Source organism: Idiotropiscis lumnitzeri, chromosome 13, assembly GCF_059441095.1.
Source record: "Idiotropiscis lumnitzeri isolate Australia: NSW breed Sydney's pygmy pipehorse chromosome 13, RoL_Ilum_1.0, whole genome shotgun sequence".
Lineage (NCBI taxonomy): Eukaryota > Metazoa > Chordata > Actinopteri > Syngnathiformes > Syngnathidae > Idiotropiscis > Idiotropiscis lumnitzeri.
Genome location: NC_142403.1, coordinates 11244485 through 11261484, shown reverse-complemented (window position 1 = coordinate 11261484; position 17000 = coordinate 11244485). Strand labels below are relative to the sequence as shown.

The 17000-nt window shown below is 44.1% G+C and overlaps 1 protein-coding gene across 2 annotated transcripts in view; it reads right to left on the bottom strand.

Annotated features, from left to right (window-relative positions):
• Window positions 1-16650, bottom strand: part of obscna (obscurin, cytoskeletal calmodulin and titin-interacting RhoGEF a) — a 39421-nt gene extending 22771 nt beyond the window's left edge. Inside the window, exons 1-31 of one of the 2 annotated variants that reach the window (XM_088313105.1) lie at window positions 16501-16650; window positions 14228-14323; window positions 13678-13944; window positions 13345-13506; window positions 13143-13247; window positions 12753-13019; window positions 12277-12546; window positions 11909-12175; window positions 11558-11821; window positions 11199-11465; window positions 10854-11123; window positions 10508-10774; window positions 10044-10310; window positions 9198-9470; window positions 8850-9113; window positions 8483-8749; window positions 8120-8386; window positions 7771-8040; window positions 7370-7636; window positions 6431-6706; window positions 6083-6349; window positions 5415-5681; window positions 3987-4253; window positions 3348-3614; window positions 2642-2908; window positions 2311-2577; window positions 1966-2232; window positions 1330-1599; window positions 956-1234; window positions 627-884; window positions 293-559 (exon numbers count right to left, since the gene is read on the bottom strand). In XM_088313105.1, the coding sequence (XP_088169231.1) occupies window positions 293-559; window positions 627-884; window positions 956-1234; window positions 1330-1599; window positions 1966-2232; window positions 2311-2577; window positions 2642-2908; window positions 3348-3614; window positions 3987-4253; window positions 5415-5681; window positions 6083-6349; window positions 6431-6706; window positions 7370-7636; window positions 7771-8040; window positions 8120-8386; window positions 8483-8749; window positions 8850-9113; window positions 9198-9470; window positions 10044-10310; window positions 10508-10774; window positions 10854-11123; window positions 11199-11465; window positions 11558-11821; window positions 11909-12175; window positions 12277-12546; window positions 12753-13019; window positions 13143-13247; window positions 13345-13506; window positions 13678-13944; window positions 14228-14267 (7540 nt within the window). In that variant the 5' untranslated portion in view covers window positions 14268-14323; window positions 16501-16650. Of the gene's footprint in view, window positions 1-292; window positions 560-626; window positions 885-955; window positions 1235-1329; window positions 1600-1965; window positions 2233-2310; window positions 2578-2641; window positions 2909-3347; window positions 3615-3986; window positions 4254-5414; window positions 5682-6082; window positions 6350-6430; window positions 6707-7369; window positions 7637-7770; window positions 8041-8119; window positions 8387-8482; window positions 8750-8849; window positions 9114-9197; window positions 9471-10043; window positions 10311-10507; window positions 10775-10853; window positions 11124-11198; window positions 11466-11557; window positions 11822-11908; window positions 12176-12276; window positions 12547-12752; window positions 13020-13142; window positions 13248-13344; window positions 13507-13677; window positions 13945-14227; window positions 14324-16500 lie in introns of those variants that run through there. The other variant, XM_088313104.1, reaches the window with a different exon arrangement.
• Window positions 16651-17000: the final 350 nt, after the last annotated feature.

Below are 17000 nucleotides of genomic sequence, written 5' to 3'. Positions count from 1 at the left end.
AACAATTTAAAGTCTTCAATTAAGCTACTAGGCGATTTGTTGGAATGTGGGAGGAAGCCGGAGTTCCCGGAAAGAAAGCCCACACAAACATGGGGAGAACATATGAACTCTTCAGGAAAAACATGAGAACTGCACAGTTGGATTCTCAAACTTCTTGGGAAGAGTGTGTTCCTTTTGTAAAACTACTTCTGACCTACACCGAGCCCTGAGATGAAGCCCTTAAAACACTTTGGGGATAGAGAATGCTTTTGTCGAGTGCATGTGTTTGATTGCAATATGAACTTGACCTTACCTTTGACTGTAACAGTTGCAGTAGTTTCTGCATTTCCCACTTGACACGTGTAACTGCCGCTGTCGTCAAGTTTAAGCTCCTTGATGTGAAGCTGAAGGAAGCAGCCATCTTGCTTCATTGTGTACTTCCTCCCAGCCCTAAGTGGTAAATTGCTCTTCTTCCATTGTACTGGCAGCCCGAGTTTGGACAGCTCACAGTACAAGATGGCTGAGCTTCCCTCCTCACTCTCAACACTTTGCAGCTCTTCCTGGAAGAACGGGGGCAGCTCTGGACGAGGAAAGAGAAATGGCACAAATGGAAGAAACCATCACTTTGCAATGACTTCCCGTATTACCTGTCACGGTAAGCTTGGCATTGGCCTGCGCATCGCCTGTGTCACAAGAGTAAACTCCAGCATCCATGGGCTCCACTGCATGGATGAGCAGCAAGTTGACTTTTCCCTCCTTCCATATCTCAAATTTATTGCCGTTTCTGAGAGGGATATGGTTGCGCCTCCAGGTTACAGGTGTGGTGAAGTCAGAGGTTGTGCAGGACAAAGTAGCTATTTCTCCTTCTGAAATTAGAACATCTTGAGGCGTCTCCTCGAAGAAAACTGCAAAAGAAAACATCTTATTAGATGAACACATTTTCATAGGAGGGCTTGATAGAAGCATCTCTCCACACCTATTGGCTTTGGCACCACTAGAAGACTCGCTGATGTCCTTTCGTCCCCGACCACAAATGCCACAATGCCCGTCTCCTCAGGTGTCGTCATGGTGAGGACAAGTCGGTGTGTGCGACCTTGGCATGTCATCTGGTTCATATCATTCCTCTGCAGCGGACTGGAGCCCAGCCACCACGCACCCTCAGTCACATTGGCGTGGCTCAGCTCACACACAAACATGGCATCTTCCCCCGCAGTCACAGTGATGTCTTGAAGCTCTGTAACAATTCGCACTCGCTCTGTAGAGGAGAAAGACGGAGAAAGATTCCTTTGTAGCAATGGTGTGAGAGATTTTTTTAGAATAATGACAAGAGAATCTTGGATTCCCACATACCCCTCACAATCAACTGGGCGGTGGTCTTCTTGCCCCTAGTTATGCAACAGTATTCCCCAGCATCGTCCAGGTTCAGCTTCTTGATCTCCAACATATGCATAGGTCCCTTTTTTGTTAAAATTAGTCGTCCCCCATCTCCAATGACTGTGTTGTCCTTTTTCCAAGTGACAGGGACATTGGCACTAGAAACTTCACACGACAGTAGTACTGATTTGCCCTCCATAACAGCTTGACTCTCCAGTTCCTTCTCAAAGAACACCGATGCAGCCGCTACCAAGGAAAAAAAAGATTCTGTAACTTCGCTTGAAAAGGGAACTTTTCAGGTTTTCTGCTGCTGTGGTCTTGTCAAGCCATGATGTCACATGATGTAACTGATAATGCCATTTACTGGGAAGGCAAAGACGTTTTGTTCCTCAGATTTTGACAAGAGCGAATCGTGGACACGCGTTCAACACACACTTTTGATAGAATTTTCAAAGCATGTGAAAGGCAAGAAATGGAATACCGTTTCATTGTATGCTGTGTAACTCAATTTAACAGCAAATAAGCCACAGAATCATTAATGTCTGTGCAAGCGCTGTGTCAAAACTCAATGAGTTTATATTTACAAATTGTGGAGGAAATACAATTGAATACCTCTCACGTTCACTTCAGCCGTGGTCTTCTGCTCGCCAAAGACACAACTGTACTCCCCAACGTCCTCTGGCAGGATGTTTCGGATGCTCATCTCAGCTTTGTTCTCCTTGAGGGTCATCTGATACCTCCCCCCGTGATGGAGCTGCTCCTCTCCCTTCCACCACTGTACAGACAGCCCAGTCCTAGACAGTTCACATCGTAGGGTGACGTTGCCCCCTTCAGCGGCCTCCTGGTTCTTCAAACCCATCTTAAAGGTGAGGGGAATAGCTGTGGATGCGGGATAAAGAAAATGAGTACTATTTCACAACACGCATCGCATCCTTAAGCATCATGATCGTGTTTTACGTGTGACTGTGATGTTGGCGACAGTCTTGGCATCGCCATAGGTACAGCTGTAAACACCGCTGTCCTCCAGTTGAGTGTTTTTGATGGTCAGCTCCAGCATGCTGTTTCGGGTTCTTAGCAGATACTTGAAATTATTCTTCAGCAGCTCCTGGCCTTTCCTCCATTCGACAGAAAGGCCAGGCTTGGACAACTCGCATGTCAACGTCACGCTGTTCTCCTCCTCCACTTCCAGATTCTTTAACTTGGTTTTGAATGTGATGGGCGGTGCTGAAAATGCATCTGATTGTGAGCATCTGGGTGGGACAATTTGAGGAAATGTGAGCTCACTCACCTTTCACGATGAGCTCAGCAGTGGATTGGCTGTCTTTAGTCTTGCAAGTGTACTTCCCAGCATCACTTTCTTCGACATTATTGACAAACAGTTTGGTGAAATTTCCCTCCTGTTTCATTTCATATTTGTAACCGGGCTTCAGGATCACTCTTCCTTTTCTCCAGTCCACTGTGGATCCAGGTTTGGACAACTCACAGCAGAACACTCCACTGTCACCTTCCTTCAGCTCCAAATTCTGAACTTCTTGCTTAAATGTAACTGGAAGGGCTGTGGAAAAGCAACACATGAAAATCTAACACATTTCCAAGTGTTTCCTTCACTAGCTCAATTAACGCAATTTTATTACGGTATGTTACTGTAAAAGATGACTTTTGACCAGGATTTCAAAATATGTTGATTGATAATGACAGTGAAAGGCAGCGCTCATTTTAACTTGTTAGTTCCTGACAGTGCTAATCAAAGTGATCATTAGTACCTTTTTATTATTTTTATTCTCTGTATCTTGTTTTGAGAACGCTCCTTTGCTGTATTTGTTTACTGTACACGGTCTAGATGTACCCAATAATTGCACTCACACGTCTGTGTGACTGACTGTGTATGATGGCTACTATTAACGATTGTAACTGCTTGGAACAGCATTTCTGAGTCGCCAAATAAACCGTGTCTGTGCTCATAGCTAACTTGTTTAGACTTGACTGAAGCCTACCTCTTACTTTGATATCAGCTGAAGTCACAGCTGCATCACAAGAGCAGCTGTATTGGCCGGTATCCTTGAGAGTTAGCTTTGTAATCAGCATCTCACACACCCTGCCCTCTTGCTTCATGAGATATTTGTCTCCCTCCCTCAGGAGCTGAGCATCCTTCCTCCACTCAACTGGGACTCCTGGTTTGGAGAGCTCGCAGTGGAGCATCACACTGCTCTCCTCCATTGTTTCTTGGTTCTTCAACTTTTGCTTGAACGTCACTGGAATTGCTGCGGATGCAAATTACTGTGAATAATACACACTTACTTTTTTTCAACTTTTTCCCACATTACAAAAAGCTTAGATGGATCTAAATTATTGTTTGTCTACATCTTGCTCTGTGATTGGTTGGAGTCCAGGTTATACCCACTTCTTGGCCAAATTCACTCGAGATAGGCTCCAACTCACCAGTGGATCTAATAACTAGAGTTAGTGAGAACTGTGATGCAGTGCACTTTTGAAGCACCACAACAACATCCTTAAACAAAATCAAATTAAAGGCATTGTTTTTTTTATGCAGCTAATGCCGAGGTCAGTAATTGCAAAAAAATGTACGCGTATACAGTATGCCAAATGTTCTCATGAGATGCAGTGTCTCTCACCAGTTATTATGATGGTTGCAGTACTTTGAATGTCTTCACAAATGCAGCTGTAAACACCACTGTCCTCAGGCTGACTCTTTCTGATGAGCAGCTCCAGTGCGGAGCCTCTCTGCTTCAGCTGATACTTCTCTCCATCAGTTAACGTGTCGTCTCCTTTCATCCACTGAGCAGGGAGTCCTGCTTTGGAGAGCTGGCAGCAGAGTGTCACCCCATTGCCTTCTTGGACTTCAATATTACTCAGTTCATGGAGGAATTTGACAGGTCGTTCTAATTGGACAAAAAAGAAATAGAGACATTACCAAAGGTAAAATATATCATAGTTGATCAGATCAGGATCACAAAGCTTTGACTTGGTTGAATTGTATGTGTGTGTGTGTGCATTTTGAAATTCAAGAGTCTTATGTATATACGATAACTATATAGCTCCATATCTGGCGGATCTCATCCATAAATCCAAGCCTTCCACTACACTTTTCAGCTCAATCCGCTCCCCGCAACCTTGAATTCAAGCCTGCCTTTTTTCACCACTTACCCTCATCTTAGTCTTATTGACTCTTCTCTCTCCACCGTTATTGTCCCATCATTGCTGAAAACTGCAACAGCTCTATTAAAAACTACGTCTGATCTCCGAGTTGCAGCAGACTTCATTTCACTCTCCATTCTGATCCTCATTGACCCGAGTGTGGCCTTTCACAGCATCTTACGTACCGTCCTCCTCAATAGACTCTCCTTCCTAGGCATACCTCAAACCACCCTAGGCTGGTTCTATTCATCCAGCTCATATCCTTTTCATCCAACACCACACAGTTACTTTTCATCCAACTAACACTAACAACTAACATCTGTCCTGGGCCCCCTGCTTTTCATTATCTACCTCCTCCCACTTAGCACCATTTTCCATAAATTTAATATCCACTTCCAGTGCTGCATCTTACCTCCGCTGCAAACCTTTTCACTTCCTCCTGTTTATCAGAAATCAATGTCTGATTCACCCCTAGCTTCATTAAGCAAAACTGTGACGAGAGATTCTTCTTGTTGGTACAAAATCTACAAAGTTAACCCGGTCAGCTTCCACATGCGCAATATCAAAAAGCTCCACCCATTCACCTCCTCTGACTATTCCACCTGCATGTGTCAGCACCATGGGGGGGAAAGGCCTTCAAGCCGCTCTGCTCTCCAGCTCTCGAACCCTTTTCCACCTGACCTCCACAACTCTCTTCCCACTTTCAAATCCAAACTCAAAAAACAGCAATTTAAAAACGGTCTACTCACTGTAACTGCACTGCATGGTGTTGTTTTATTATTATTATTATTGTTTTTCATTGTTGTTTTATTGATGTACAATGTCCTTGAGGGTCTTTAATGGCACTTCCAAATAAAAAAAATATTATGAATATTAGAATTACAAATGCACTCCCGTATACTGACCATTCACTGTCAGCCTCGCTGTAGTACTTTCTTCACCACAAGTACATGTGTAATCACCAGCGTCTTCGAGAGTGACTTCATTAATTGTCATCTCCAGCTGCAAATTCTTCTTCCTCATCTGGTACTTATCGCCTTGCCTCAACACCAAGACTCCTCTCCTCCATTCCACGGAGTGGGCAGGTTTGTTAAGCTCACAGCGCAGAAACACACTGTTGCCTTCAACCACCTCCTTGTCAGCAAGCATGAGTGTGAAAAGTGGCGGTAAACCTGTTAGGCAGGAAAAGTGGACGCAGAAACAAAATTAACTAAGGATTTTGGGCCTTCTACATTAATGCTACATATTGAAAAATGGGGTGTCTTTAAGTCCCGAGTCATCACTCCATGTATGTCTGATGGATACTTGAATTAGTATCGCACCATTTGCGCATGTGTGTGTGATCAGGTTCTGTGTGGTGTGCAAGACAAGTCCAACCAGAGTGTGAGTTTAAAGACACGTGGAAAGAAAAAAAATATATTCCGCTGTATTATCTTACACTAGTACTTCAGAATTACAATGAACATGTCAAATCGTATTGCAGTGCTGTGATGTGCCCAGCTACTGTATATGGTTTCATATGGGATACATGTGTTGGTACATATATTTTGGATTCGGGGTTGTGTTAACTCACCCTGGACGGAGAGCTCTGCAGTTGATTGGCTGTCCTCAGTCTTGCAAATGTATTTGCCAGCATCGCTCTCTTGCACATTGTTGACAATCAACTTGGTGTAAGGCCCTTCCTGCTTCATCTCATACTTGCCTCCATTGCTCAGGGGCACGCGGCCTCGTCTCCACTCCACCGGAGCTCCAGGTTTGGAGAGCTCACAGCAGAAAAGCCCACTATCGCCTTCCTTCACCTCCAAATTTTTCAGCTCACGTTTGAATGTGACAGGAAGTGCTGTTTGGAGGGGCACAAGCAGATTGATTTCACCAGCGCTGGAATAGCCAAACATTATTTTGAATTGATGATTTTACGTACGTTTCACTTTGAGTTCGGCGGTGGTTTTCTCATCTCCTGTAATACAGCTGTATCTCCCCTTATCCTCCACTTGAACGCTGACTATGGTCAACTCTGCTGTCATCCCTTCAAATTTCAGCTGATACTTTCTTCCTGACATCTCCTCAGACAGCACCTGTCCGTCTTTCTGCCACTCTACTCGGGCATCTGTTTTTGACACTTGGCAGCGGAGCGTCACACGACTGCCCTCCTCTGCCTCCTGGCTTTTCAGACTTCCTTTAAACATGGCAGGAACAGCTAAACAAGAACAAAGACCTTCCAGTTTGTGGCATATAGTCGAGCAAAAGTACTGACAGACGATGATCTGCTATATGGACAACGGATTATAACACTGACATCCAGCCCTTATCACGAGGTGCATTGGATTCAGATATATGGGGTCTGTTTTATGTCTGAAGCCTCTAGAGGATTTTGGGGGTGTTCATGTGGGAAGTTTGTTACATTGTGTGGTCAGAAATCTCATGTTGAGCCTGCCTCACAATCTCTGTTCTAATTCAAAAAAGCATTTGCTTGACTTTTCAGCAATGTGGTAAACTTCTGGGGAGAATTGCAACAAAAACAAGATTGAGTGAGAGCTAACTGGCCTAGCCCAATCACTGATTCGTAAAATGTAATTGGGCTGTGTTGTAAGACTTTTCTTCTATGGGAAACCACAGTAGCTGTAGTGGTGATGTTTAAACCAATGGTTTTTAAAGTGAGGCTCATCACTCCCCTGTGGGCTGCCAGAGACAATTTAGGGGGGTGAAATCCTCATTCAGACCATATTAGTCTCTTGAAATTCAAAGTGCTTTATGATTTAATCCGGAGCAATAAGCGAGAGAAGAACGTAAGATTCCATGCTTAAACTCAAGAATATGTTTCAAACCACTCGGTGCAAGTAACTTATACTGTATCACATACCAATGACTTTAACCGTGGCCTTTGTCTTCTGGTCTCTGCAGACACAGGCGTAGACTCCACTGTCCTCCGGCAGAGCATCTCTGATAGTCAGCTCCAACACGGAGCCTCTCTGCTTTATCTGGAACTTCTCTCCATCCTCTAGAAGCTCACCGGCAAGTTGCCACTCCACAGCGAGGCCAGGCTTGGAGATCTCACAAGACAGCGTGATGTTGCGTCCTTCTTCCACTTGAAGGTTCTTCAGCTTTTGCTTGAAGGTGATTGGCAGTGCTAAAAAGCAACATGGAAATGCGTCTATTTTCACTAGACAATAATGCGTCTACCGTATTTTGCTAAAGGAATGTTAAAACGTTTTTTGTACCAATAAGGAATACATCTGAGTAGTGTTTAACTAAGAAGTTTACCATTCACAGTGAGGGTTGCGGTAGTCTCTATGCTCCCACAAATGCACGTGTAGATGTCGCTGTCTTCTGGGGTCACATCCAGTATTCTCAGTTCAATCAGTGTGTCCCTCAGGCGAATGTGATATTTGTCACTATTCTTGAGGAGCTCATCTCCCCTCTTCCTCCATTCTACAAAAAGAGACGCTTTGGAAAGCTCACAACGTAAGGTGGCAATATTGCCCTCCTCGAAGGTCACATTGCGCAACTTCTGCTTGAAGGTCAGTGGCAGAGCTGAGGAATGATCAGAAGTATTTAGCACCAATGAATCAAGATTCTGTCTGAGGTACTTTGTCAAAAGAATAGTTGCTACCTTTGATTTTGACAGTGGCGGAGGTGATCTGATCAGCACACAAACATTTGTAAAGCCCACTGTCTTCAGGAACAGCTTTCCATATCAAAAGCTCGAGAGTTGTCTCCCATCTTCTCATCTGGTACTTCACGCCATTCGACAACACTTCTTGGCCTCTCATCCATTCTACTGGTATTCCAGATTTGGAGAGTTCACATCGCAATATGACATTGCTACCTTCCTCTGCATGCACATTCTTCACTTGCTGGATGAATGTAATCGGAATGGCTGGAAAGCAAGGAACAAATGAGGATGAGGCCTTGGTCAAAGTGAAAACAAAGTTGAAAGAACCGACGTAGACCAAGATCAGATACATGGCTTTACCGTGTACTTTGAGCCTTGCTGTAGTGTGGTGGCCTCGACACTGACAGGTGTACTCTCCTGAGTCCTCTGGCTTCAGAGCTCGGATTGTGAGCGAATTGATGGTCTGTTTCTGTTTCATCACATACTTGTCTCCGGGCCTAAGGCTCCCAGCCCCTTTTTTCCAGTGGAACTGGACTCCCGGCAGAGAGTACTCACAGGTCAGGGTAGCAGTTTCACCTTCTCTGGATTCTACATTCTGCAGAGGTTTTGTGAACTCAGCTGGGATAGCTAAAAGGTAAAAGAGCAACAGACAAACTTTGTAGTGCAAATTAATGTAATTGTTTCCACAATATTTAATGTTATTTTGCTGAAGAATTCCCATTGATACCTTTGACGGTTACAACAGCCCTCGTCGTAACAGATCCAGCACTGCACTCATACACCCCAGCATCACTTTGGCACACCTCCCGAATTGCCAGCCGAGCTTCACACCCTGAACGACTTGCAAAGTATCTTGACGAGCTCCACATCAGGCAGCTATCTTTGTACCACAGGATGTGACATGGCTTTGAGGTCATGCAGGACAGAACGAGACCCCCTCCTTCAATAGCCTCACAGTCCTCAAGCGCTTTACAAATGGTTGGACGTCTCTCTGGCAATGTGAACACGTTGAACCAACTCAAGACCAATTGAAACGGAACGGGAAAATAAAAATGATGCAAAGGTAAAACCTCACCTCTGACCAACAGTGACGCATATGATCGTTTGTCACCGGCTGAAAACGAAATGGTGCCGGTGTCTTTGCGCGCCAGCTGTCTAAATGTCAGCGTGTGGTAGCCTCCTGCAAGCATCTGGATCTCATTTAGCTGATTATTATAGAGCAGAGTCTCGTCCAGGTACCACTTCACTGCCGTGAAGTCACCGGGACAGATTTGACACTTGAATGTGACCGTGTCGCCTTCAAGGCACTCGATGTCCTCCAGCTCATCCAAGATCACCACCCGCTGACCTGAGAGACCCCCAAAAAAATGGAAGAAAAATCGCACATAGCTACCATGTTGAGGTTACAATATGAGTAGACACCATCAGTTTCAGGCAATGTATCAGTGATCAATGATGTGTTTTTGTTTTTTTTGTTTTTGTTTTTTTTTTAATCCTAAATGCACATCAGTGTCTTGAACTGAGTTTTTAAATGTCGTGAGTTCTTGTGAGACAGTTTCCCAATAAGAATAATCAAGTCAGCTGCATGTGTTGCCGACTGTCTGCAACTAGTTGGATTTTGAATAACTCTAATATCCACAGGCTGTCCTTTTCTTTCTCCACCAACCGTGAAATATAGCGACAGTGGCAGTAGAATCTTCTTTGTTGTTTGAAGTTGTTGGTGGTGCCGCTTCAAAATGCCATTTTCTGGTAGGAGCGTAACGGTTTGCTTTTTTTCAAGTTGCAGCAAGTCGGTAGGTGTGGAGGGGCAGTTGCTGACTATAATTTTGTCACTTTTGTCCAGTTCAGTCTATTTTATAAAATATGGAAGCTGTGTTCCCAGTCTAGATTTTACTGAATGAGTGTCTAGTGTTGTCCTCACCTTGCACAGTCAGCTGTGCACGGCTTTGCATGGTCCCAACATCACATGTGTAGATATCTGCATCCAACTTCTCCAGATAAGTGATGGTGAGTGAAAGCACCACACCCTTCTGCCTCATGACATACTTCCTACTCGACCTCAGCTCCATCATGCCCTTCAGCCAGGTCACTCGCTTGGCTGGCTGTCTGGTCTCACACTCCAGGGTCACTTTACTTTTTTCCTCTGCTTGGGTGTCCTTTAACTCCCTTGCAAATGAGTGCTGCAATTCTGGAATGAGACACGTAAATGCTGAGCAGAGCAATCCTACCAATCCTGAAGCCTTCTAGAATAAGTTAGATATGACATCATGGTCGTCTAATTGGAAATACCGACATCAGGGCCTCATCACCTTCATTTCTGTCAGTGATCTTTACTGAATCTGAAAAATGTGCTAATCCAAATCAAAGTTTTTTTCAAGTACTTACCTCTGACCTCTAGCTTGGCACGTGAGGCAACCCCATCAGCCTGACAGCAGTATTCTCCTGAATCTCTAATTGTGGTGTTCTTGACTATCAGCTTTGCCAGGTTCTTTTCCACGCTCATCTTATATTTGTGACTCTGCCTAATTAAATGTCCATTTTTCAGCCAGTGGATGCTGACTTCAGGCTTGGTGATCTCGCAACTCAGCTCCGCATCCTCACCTGGCACAGTCTTGGCATTCAGCAGATCCCTAAAAATGTGCACTGGCCTCTCTAACATCACAGTGAATACATTAAGGCACACACTTACATCTTTTATACAGTTGCATTGGTTAAAATGCTGGCTAGTCACCTTTGACAAAGAGCATGGTCCTGCAGCTTAAGTCTTTGATTGTAAAAATCACTTCTCCTGCATCCGACAAAAGTGCATCTTTTATCCTCAGCTTGTACTTGCGACCATTGTTGATGACCTGGAAGTGGCTGTTGGAGGAAACCTCTTGACCGTTCATGGTCCAGGAAGGCTCATCACTAAGAATGTGAGATAGTTGACATTCAAAAGTGCAGTTTTCACCCTCCAATACGGATGTTGTCTTCAAGCGCTGGATAATAGTAATGTGTAAATCTGGAAATAGATCAAATTTAGAGCATTTACATATGCACTACCCAGGTATTTTATTTGTATTGCTCTTCAACCAACCATGTACAGTAATTTTCGCCTTTGTTTGGCTGGTGCCCAGATCACAGGTGTAATGCCCAGCATCATCTTTGCTCAAGCAATGAATTATCAGTGCCAGGGACCTCCCGTACTGGCACAACTCATATTTTTCATCAGGTGTCAGGACAATGCCATTCTTCCTCCAGACCGGGATCACAGACTCTTTGGAAATTTCACATTGGAGGCAGACCTCCCCTTGTTCTTCCCCAACTGCATCCTCCAGAGGTCTTAGGAAGACCGCGGGGCGCTCTAAAGATAATGGAAGCAAAACATAATTTTAGCATTGATGGTAAAATTAGTCCCAAATAAATAAAAGTATCAGAGAACTCATTTGAGCTGACCTTTGACCTTTAAAGTTGTTGTCTCTGAAAGAAGGCCAGCTTTAAAAGTGACCCTGCTCTGCTGGGGTCTCAGACTCTTCATGATGAGGGTGTGCATGGTGCCCATGTGTTGGATCCTGTTTATGGCGTTGGAATAGATGCGGACATTGTTGAGGAGCCACTCGACGTTGGCAACCACATAGTTGAGCTCACAAGCAAAACTGGCGACGCCATCCTCTTCAAGTTCCAGTGGTTCAAGGTGTTTGAGCAGCTTCAGCTTTCTCACTAAGACAAAAAAAGAGAGTGAATCCGTTCCAAGAGGCACATACAGATCATGCTCTCAGCTCAATAAATCATACAGAGCCTACATACCTTCGACCTTAACATGTGCTTCGCTCTGGGAACCCCCCGCCACGCAGCGATACTGCCCTGCATCCATCCCTACCAAGCCATGGATTGTCAGCTCTGCACGTTTCCGATCTCGTCTCATGCTGTACTTGTTTGAAGTCTTCAGAGCCGTACGACCTTTAAACCACCTGACCACCCTGGGGGAGGGTGCAAACTCACAGCTCAGAGTGACAGAGCTGTTCTCCTTGGCTTCCACATCTTCCAAATTGCACAGAACTTGGAGGGGCCGCTCTGCAGGGAGAGAGAGAGAGATACTTGACCAACTGAAAGCGATCCCTTCACCCTTTGAATGTGCACAGAGAGGATGTACTCGGGGAGGGCTGCTGACCCACCTTTTACCGTAAGTTCCGCAGAAGAACGGCTCTTGCCAGCGACAAAAACCACAGGCCCCGACATGGAACTGTCTGTGGAAGTGAGGCAGAGGCTGTGGATGGTACCCTCCCGATAGATGTCCACATCTTGGCTGGGCTCCAACGCATTCCCATTCAGGGTCCATCTGGGTGGCCTTCCTGACTTAAGGCTTGTCTCTACTTGGAATAGCGCTGGCTCTGGTTCTGTGACTTCCGCTGAGCTCATGCCTCGAATAATGCTCATAGCCTGCTCTGCATGGACAGTCACAACATACAGCACATGTCTGTCATTGAAACATACTTTCATTCTGTATAATGATTTCTGTTGAGAAAAACTGAAATCCAAACATCCACAAATTGTTCTATGACTTTCAACCTTAGTCACTCCACTGCGTCTACTTACATGCAAGCTTGTAATAAATTACGTGTATGCAGTACATTGCCTACGTCTATCTCACCCTCAACTAGAAGCTGACAACTGGTTTTGTCATCTCCTGTGTCGCAGGTGTAGGTGTCTTCATCTGAGGAGCAGACGTCATCAATGGTGAGCTGCCTGTAAACATCCTGGCTGACAAGTTGGTACTTTTTGCTGGACACAAGCTCCTTTTTGTTCTTGTACCACTTGACATGAGCGTTGGCTCGCGAAACTTGGCACTCCAGCAGGCCTCTGTGGTGATACATGGCTATCTTGACTCTCAGAGGACGCACAATTTGGACTGGCAGCTCTGATGAGTACAACAACACGCTTAGAACTAATGTTACTCTGCAATTGTTTTGCATCGGATGCAACTGCACTTTTTGCTAGACTCATTCAATCTTATGACCTTTTGAGCCACCAACAGACTCACCTTTCACTGTAAGAGTTGCGTAAGACGAGACACGCTCTGCAGTGAATCGGATTTCTCCGGCGTGTTCTGGCCTGACCGACTTAAACGACAGGGTGTGGTTTTTACCTGAAACCGATTTCAGAACCAAAGGAAATCCATTCGCCTTATTTGAGTCTGTTTTGTGAAATAAATTCACATGATATGAATTACTGGACTCATTTACCCTGATGTCTAATCTTAATGTTGTCTCCAGGTCGGATCCTGCAGTCATCTCTGTACCATCTACCATCCACATCCACTTGGTTTACTTCGCACAAGAAGCTGATGGACTGACGTTCCATAGTATCCACATCGTCGAGTTCCTGGACAATGTGGATGTCCCGAGCTGGTAGGAAGAAACAAGTCATGATAATTAAGGCTTTAAAAGCGATGTTGTTTTCAAGAATGCTCCATATTAAAGTCACTAAATTAGGCAGTCCTAATGAAACCTGAATCTCGAACTTGATCATGTCATTGTCTCGTGCTCTGGAGGTGTCAGTCGGTTGTCTTAGCCTACCTTTAACGGTGAGTCTGCCGGAGGTCTGAATGCCATTTGCCTGGAAAGAGATCAAGCCCACATCTGCCAACGCCACCCTGTTTAATATGAGAGAATGCGTCTTCCCGTGTGCGCTGATGCGACAGTTGGGCTTGGACTTGAGCCGCATCCCATCCCTGGTCCACACGCCCTCGATGTATGACAAGTTGAGGGTCACCTCAAAGGAGCAGCTTTCACACTCTGAAACTTCTACATCCTCCAAGCCTCTCACCACCTGTACACGGTTCTCTGAAGACAAAAAGGTTTGTGTGTGTATGCAAACGATAATCAATGTAGGCCACGGGTCTTCAATGGTGTACCTCACGGACCCCTGTCCTGCCTCTTTTCCATCCGTCCCTGTTGCAACACACCTGATTGAAATGATCAGGATTGTTTTCCATCTTGAGCCGAGCTTACAGATTAATTGAATCAGGTGTGTGTGTTGAAGCAGGGAGAAATGAAAACAGGACGGACAGCAGCCCTCGAGGAACAAGACCCTGACGCTGGCAAATGAATGATTTGAAGAACTTACTTGCGGCTGCTACTATTCCTCCAGGTATGTTGTCGGCCATGCTTCTGGCAATCGAAATGGCTTTGTTTTGATTGATTGAATCTTTTCAGTCTGCCACTGGAAACACGTGAGCTACAGGTAAGTCTTTGGGTAATGGGGCAAATACTAAATACAAAGTACTACTGTACATTGAATTTTTGCCGTTCGCAAAACTAGCTAGCATTCTTCACTAATTATAGAACTGCAAATTGCTCTACATTACAGCAAATATTTCCAGTGATCTGTCTCTGATGATAATGAATAACTGATCGACACGCTCTACTTTGACAAGATCCAATATAGGACCTGTATCAAAATATGATCAATAATGCCTTATTAACATTTTAAGAAAGTTTGATGGACTAGCTCACTCACATCGAGCTGAAATTCACTAGACTGAAAGGGGGAACACATTGAGTTGCAAGACAACTACTTCAGGATCTCAGCTGAGTTGTTTCTGTTGTTGTTAGGTTGCGGTTGTAAAACTGTAATGCCATATATTCAGCTCAAATGTATTTTAGTTATTTATTCAAGCGCACGGAAGGAGGCATCTTGCACTACAACCACACCAATAAACATTTTGTCGTTAAATATGAACCGGGCGTCACAGTGGAAAACTGCTTAGCCCCTTCGCCTCACAGTGCAGAGGTGCAGGGTTTAATTACAGGCGCCGGCCTTCCTGTGTGGACTTTGTAGGTTCTCCCCATGCCTTGCGTGGGTTTCCTCCAGTCCTTAGGTGTGAGTGTGAATGTGAATGGTTGTTTATCTTAGTGTACCCGGCCAACTGACCGGAGACGGCTGGGATCGGCTCCAGCACCCCCTGCGACCCTCATGAGGAGAAGCGGTACAGATAATGGATGGATAAAAATATGAATTACCAATAATAAATTCAGGTTGTAAAAACCAGGGACCCTGGTTTGAGAATTCTGTAGCTCTTGACCAGCTGTAGCTAATATTTACATTATATCTACACAAATGTGGTAGACATTCATTTCTGTCTTTACTGCTGGGTCAATGTCAAAATTATATTTCAATTAAAATCATAATTATAATGTCATAATTATACATCAACATGCAACTTAGCGCTTCACAGTATTAAAAAAAAAAACCTCTCTTAACGTGCGTCCTTCATTATTTACTACATTACAGTTTTTTCTTAATTGCTAAGACACATTTTTGCATATTTTACTCTGTACCACTTTGAGCTTTCCAAAAAAAATATATATATAAAGTGCGATATAAATAAAAATTCTCATTTTAAAAAAACTGGATTTTGGGCATATCCCACACTACGCTAACTACGGTGTGTATAATAAGTGATTACATACTTCTTTTTTTTTTTTTTTTTTACATGGCTTTGTTGACTCTTTTTGATAATGTATATTCTATTTTCACAGCCATATTGAACATTCCACTTGAAATTGTTGTACCAATTGGTATGAAAGCCTTTCAGAAGTTCAAAATATAATTAACTATCCACAGTCAGCTTGATAACTGAATCAAGTTGGGAAGGTTCAACATGAGTTAATATATGCTAATATTGGCCAAAACGTTCCATCCTGTCAGCAAGCTCACATCCAGCATTTCGCTATTTGCTTGCAGTTCATTTGAAAAACGCTGTGTGGGCTTCATTAATGTGCATTACTAACAGCAAAACATCGACCCAATATGAGAACTATGTAGTTGAATAGAAAACGTTTTGGGTGGCAATGGCAAAGTCTCATTGGCACCTTAGAGTGATTCTGACTTTTCCGTCTAAAAGTCAGTGCACATGGCGTCACTATCGCACGGTGGATCCCCGCGATGGCACGCTCGACCTCCCCGGTAATGACGAACAGTTTAATCTCTGTCACCTCGCTTGACTTAGCTCATCGCCACCAATATAGAAACGGTTGTGATGCTGTCTCTACCAGACTGAAAAATCGAAGCTAAAAATAAAGAAAACAAAACAAAAGGCCGAAGAACAATAGATTGTATCGAATTTGAAATGTTGGACCCTGAACCACTATCAGAGCATGTTCTGGAAACAGCACGACAAACCGCTGGATTTCACTTCAATGGAGCTCAACTTAACATGTAGGCCTAAACAAATATCAAACTCCCAAGAGTGTCTTGAGAATTCACAAATAGCCTCCCTCAAAACACATCAATATGTTCATCTTTCAATATTAAAATAGAACTCAGCCCTCCCTTATGGTGTGGAATTATGGCAAGACGCATGCCAAGAAACAAAACACCAGCAGTGATGTACGCACCTTTAACTCAGATGTACTCCAAAAGAAATTCATCCTCACACTGGCTGGACATGTTGGAAAACAAAATATCTTTTGTCCTAGAAGAATAGATGTATAAAACCACATCAACAAAGCTTACTATAGAAACAAGTCAGCATGCATACATTGGGAATATGAGTCGCACTCCACGGAGGAGACAACCTCTAGTACTTTTTTTTTTCCCCTTGCTGCTGTGATGGAGCGATTTAGTGAACAGCTGACACATCCCTCCCCACATACTGACCTCCAAATAGCTCTCGGTCAGTGTGCAGCCAAAGATAGCGTCAATCGTGTGAGGCAGAATGTGACCGAGATCAATAGAAACGGCACAATCCAACAAAATGGATTGAATTGGTGAGACAGGAGACAGAAAAGCTCGGGACATTGCTGACATCATGCTTATCCGGGTCGCATTCCGGAGAATGTTGATGATGATGATGATAATCTGCAGACATCCTCAATTAATTTCTACACATGCATTT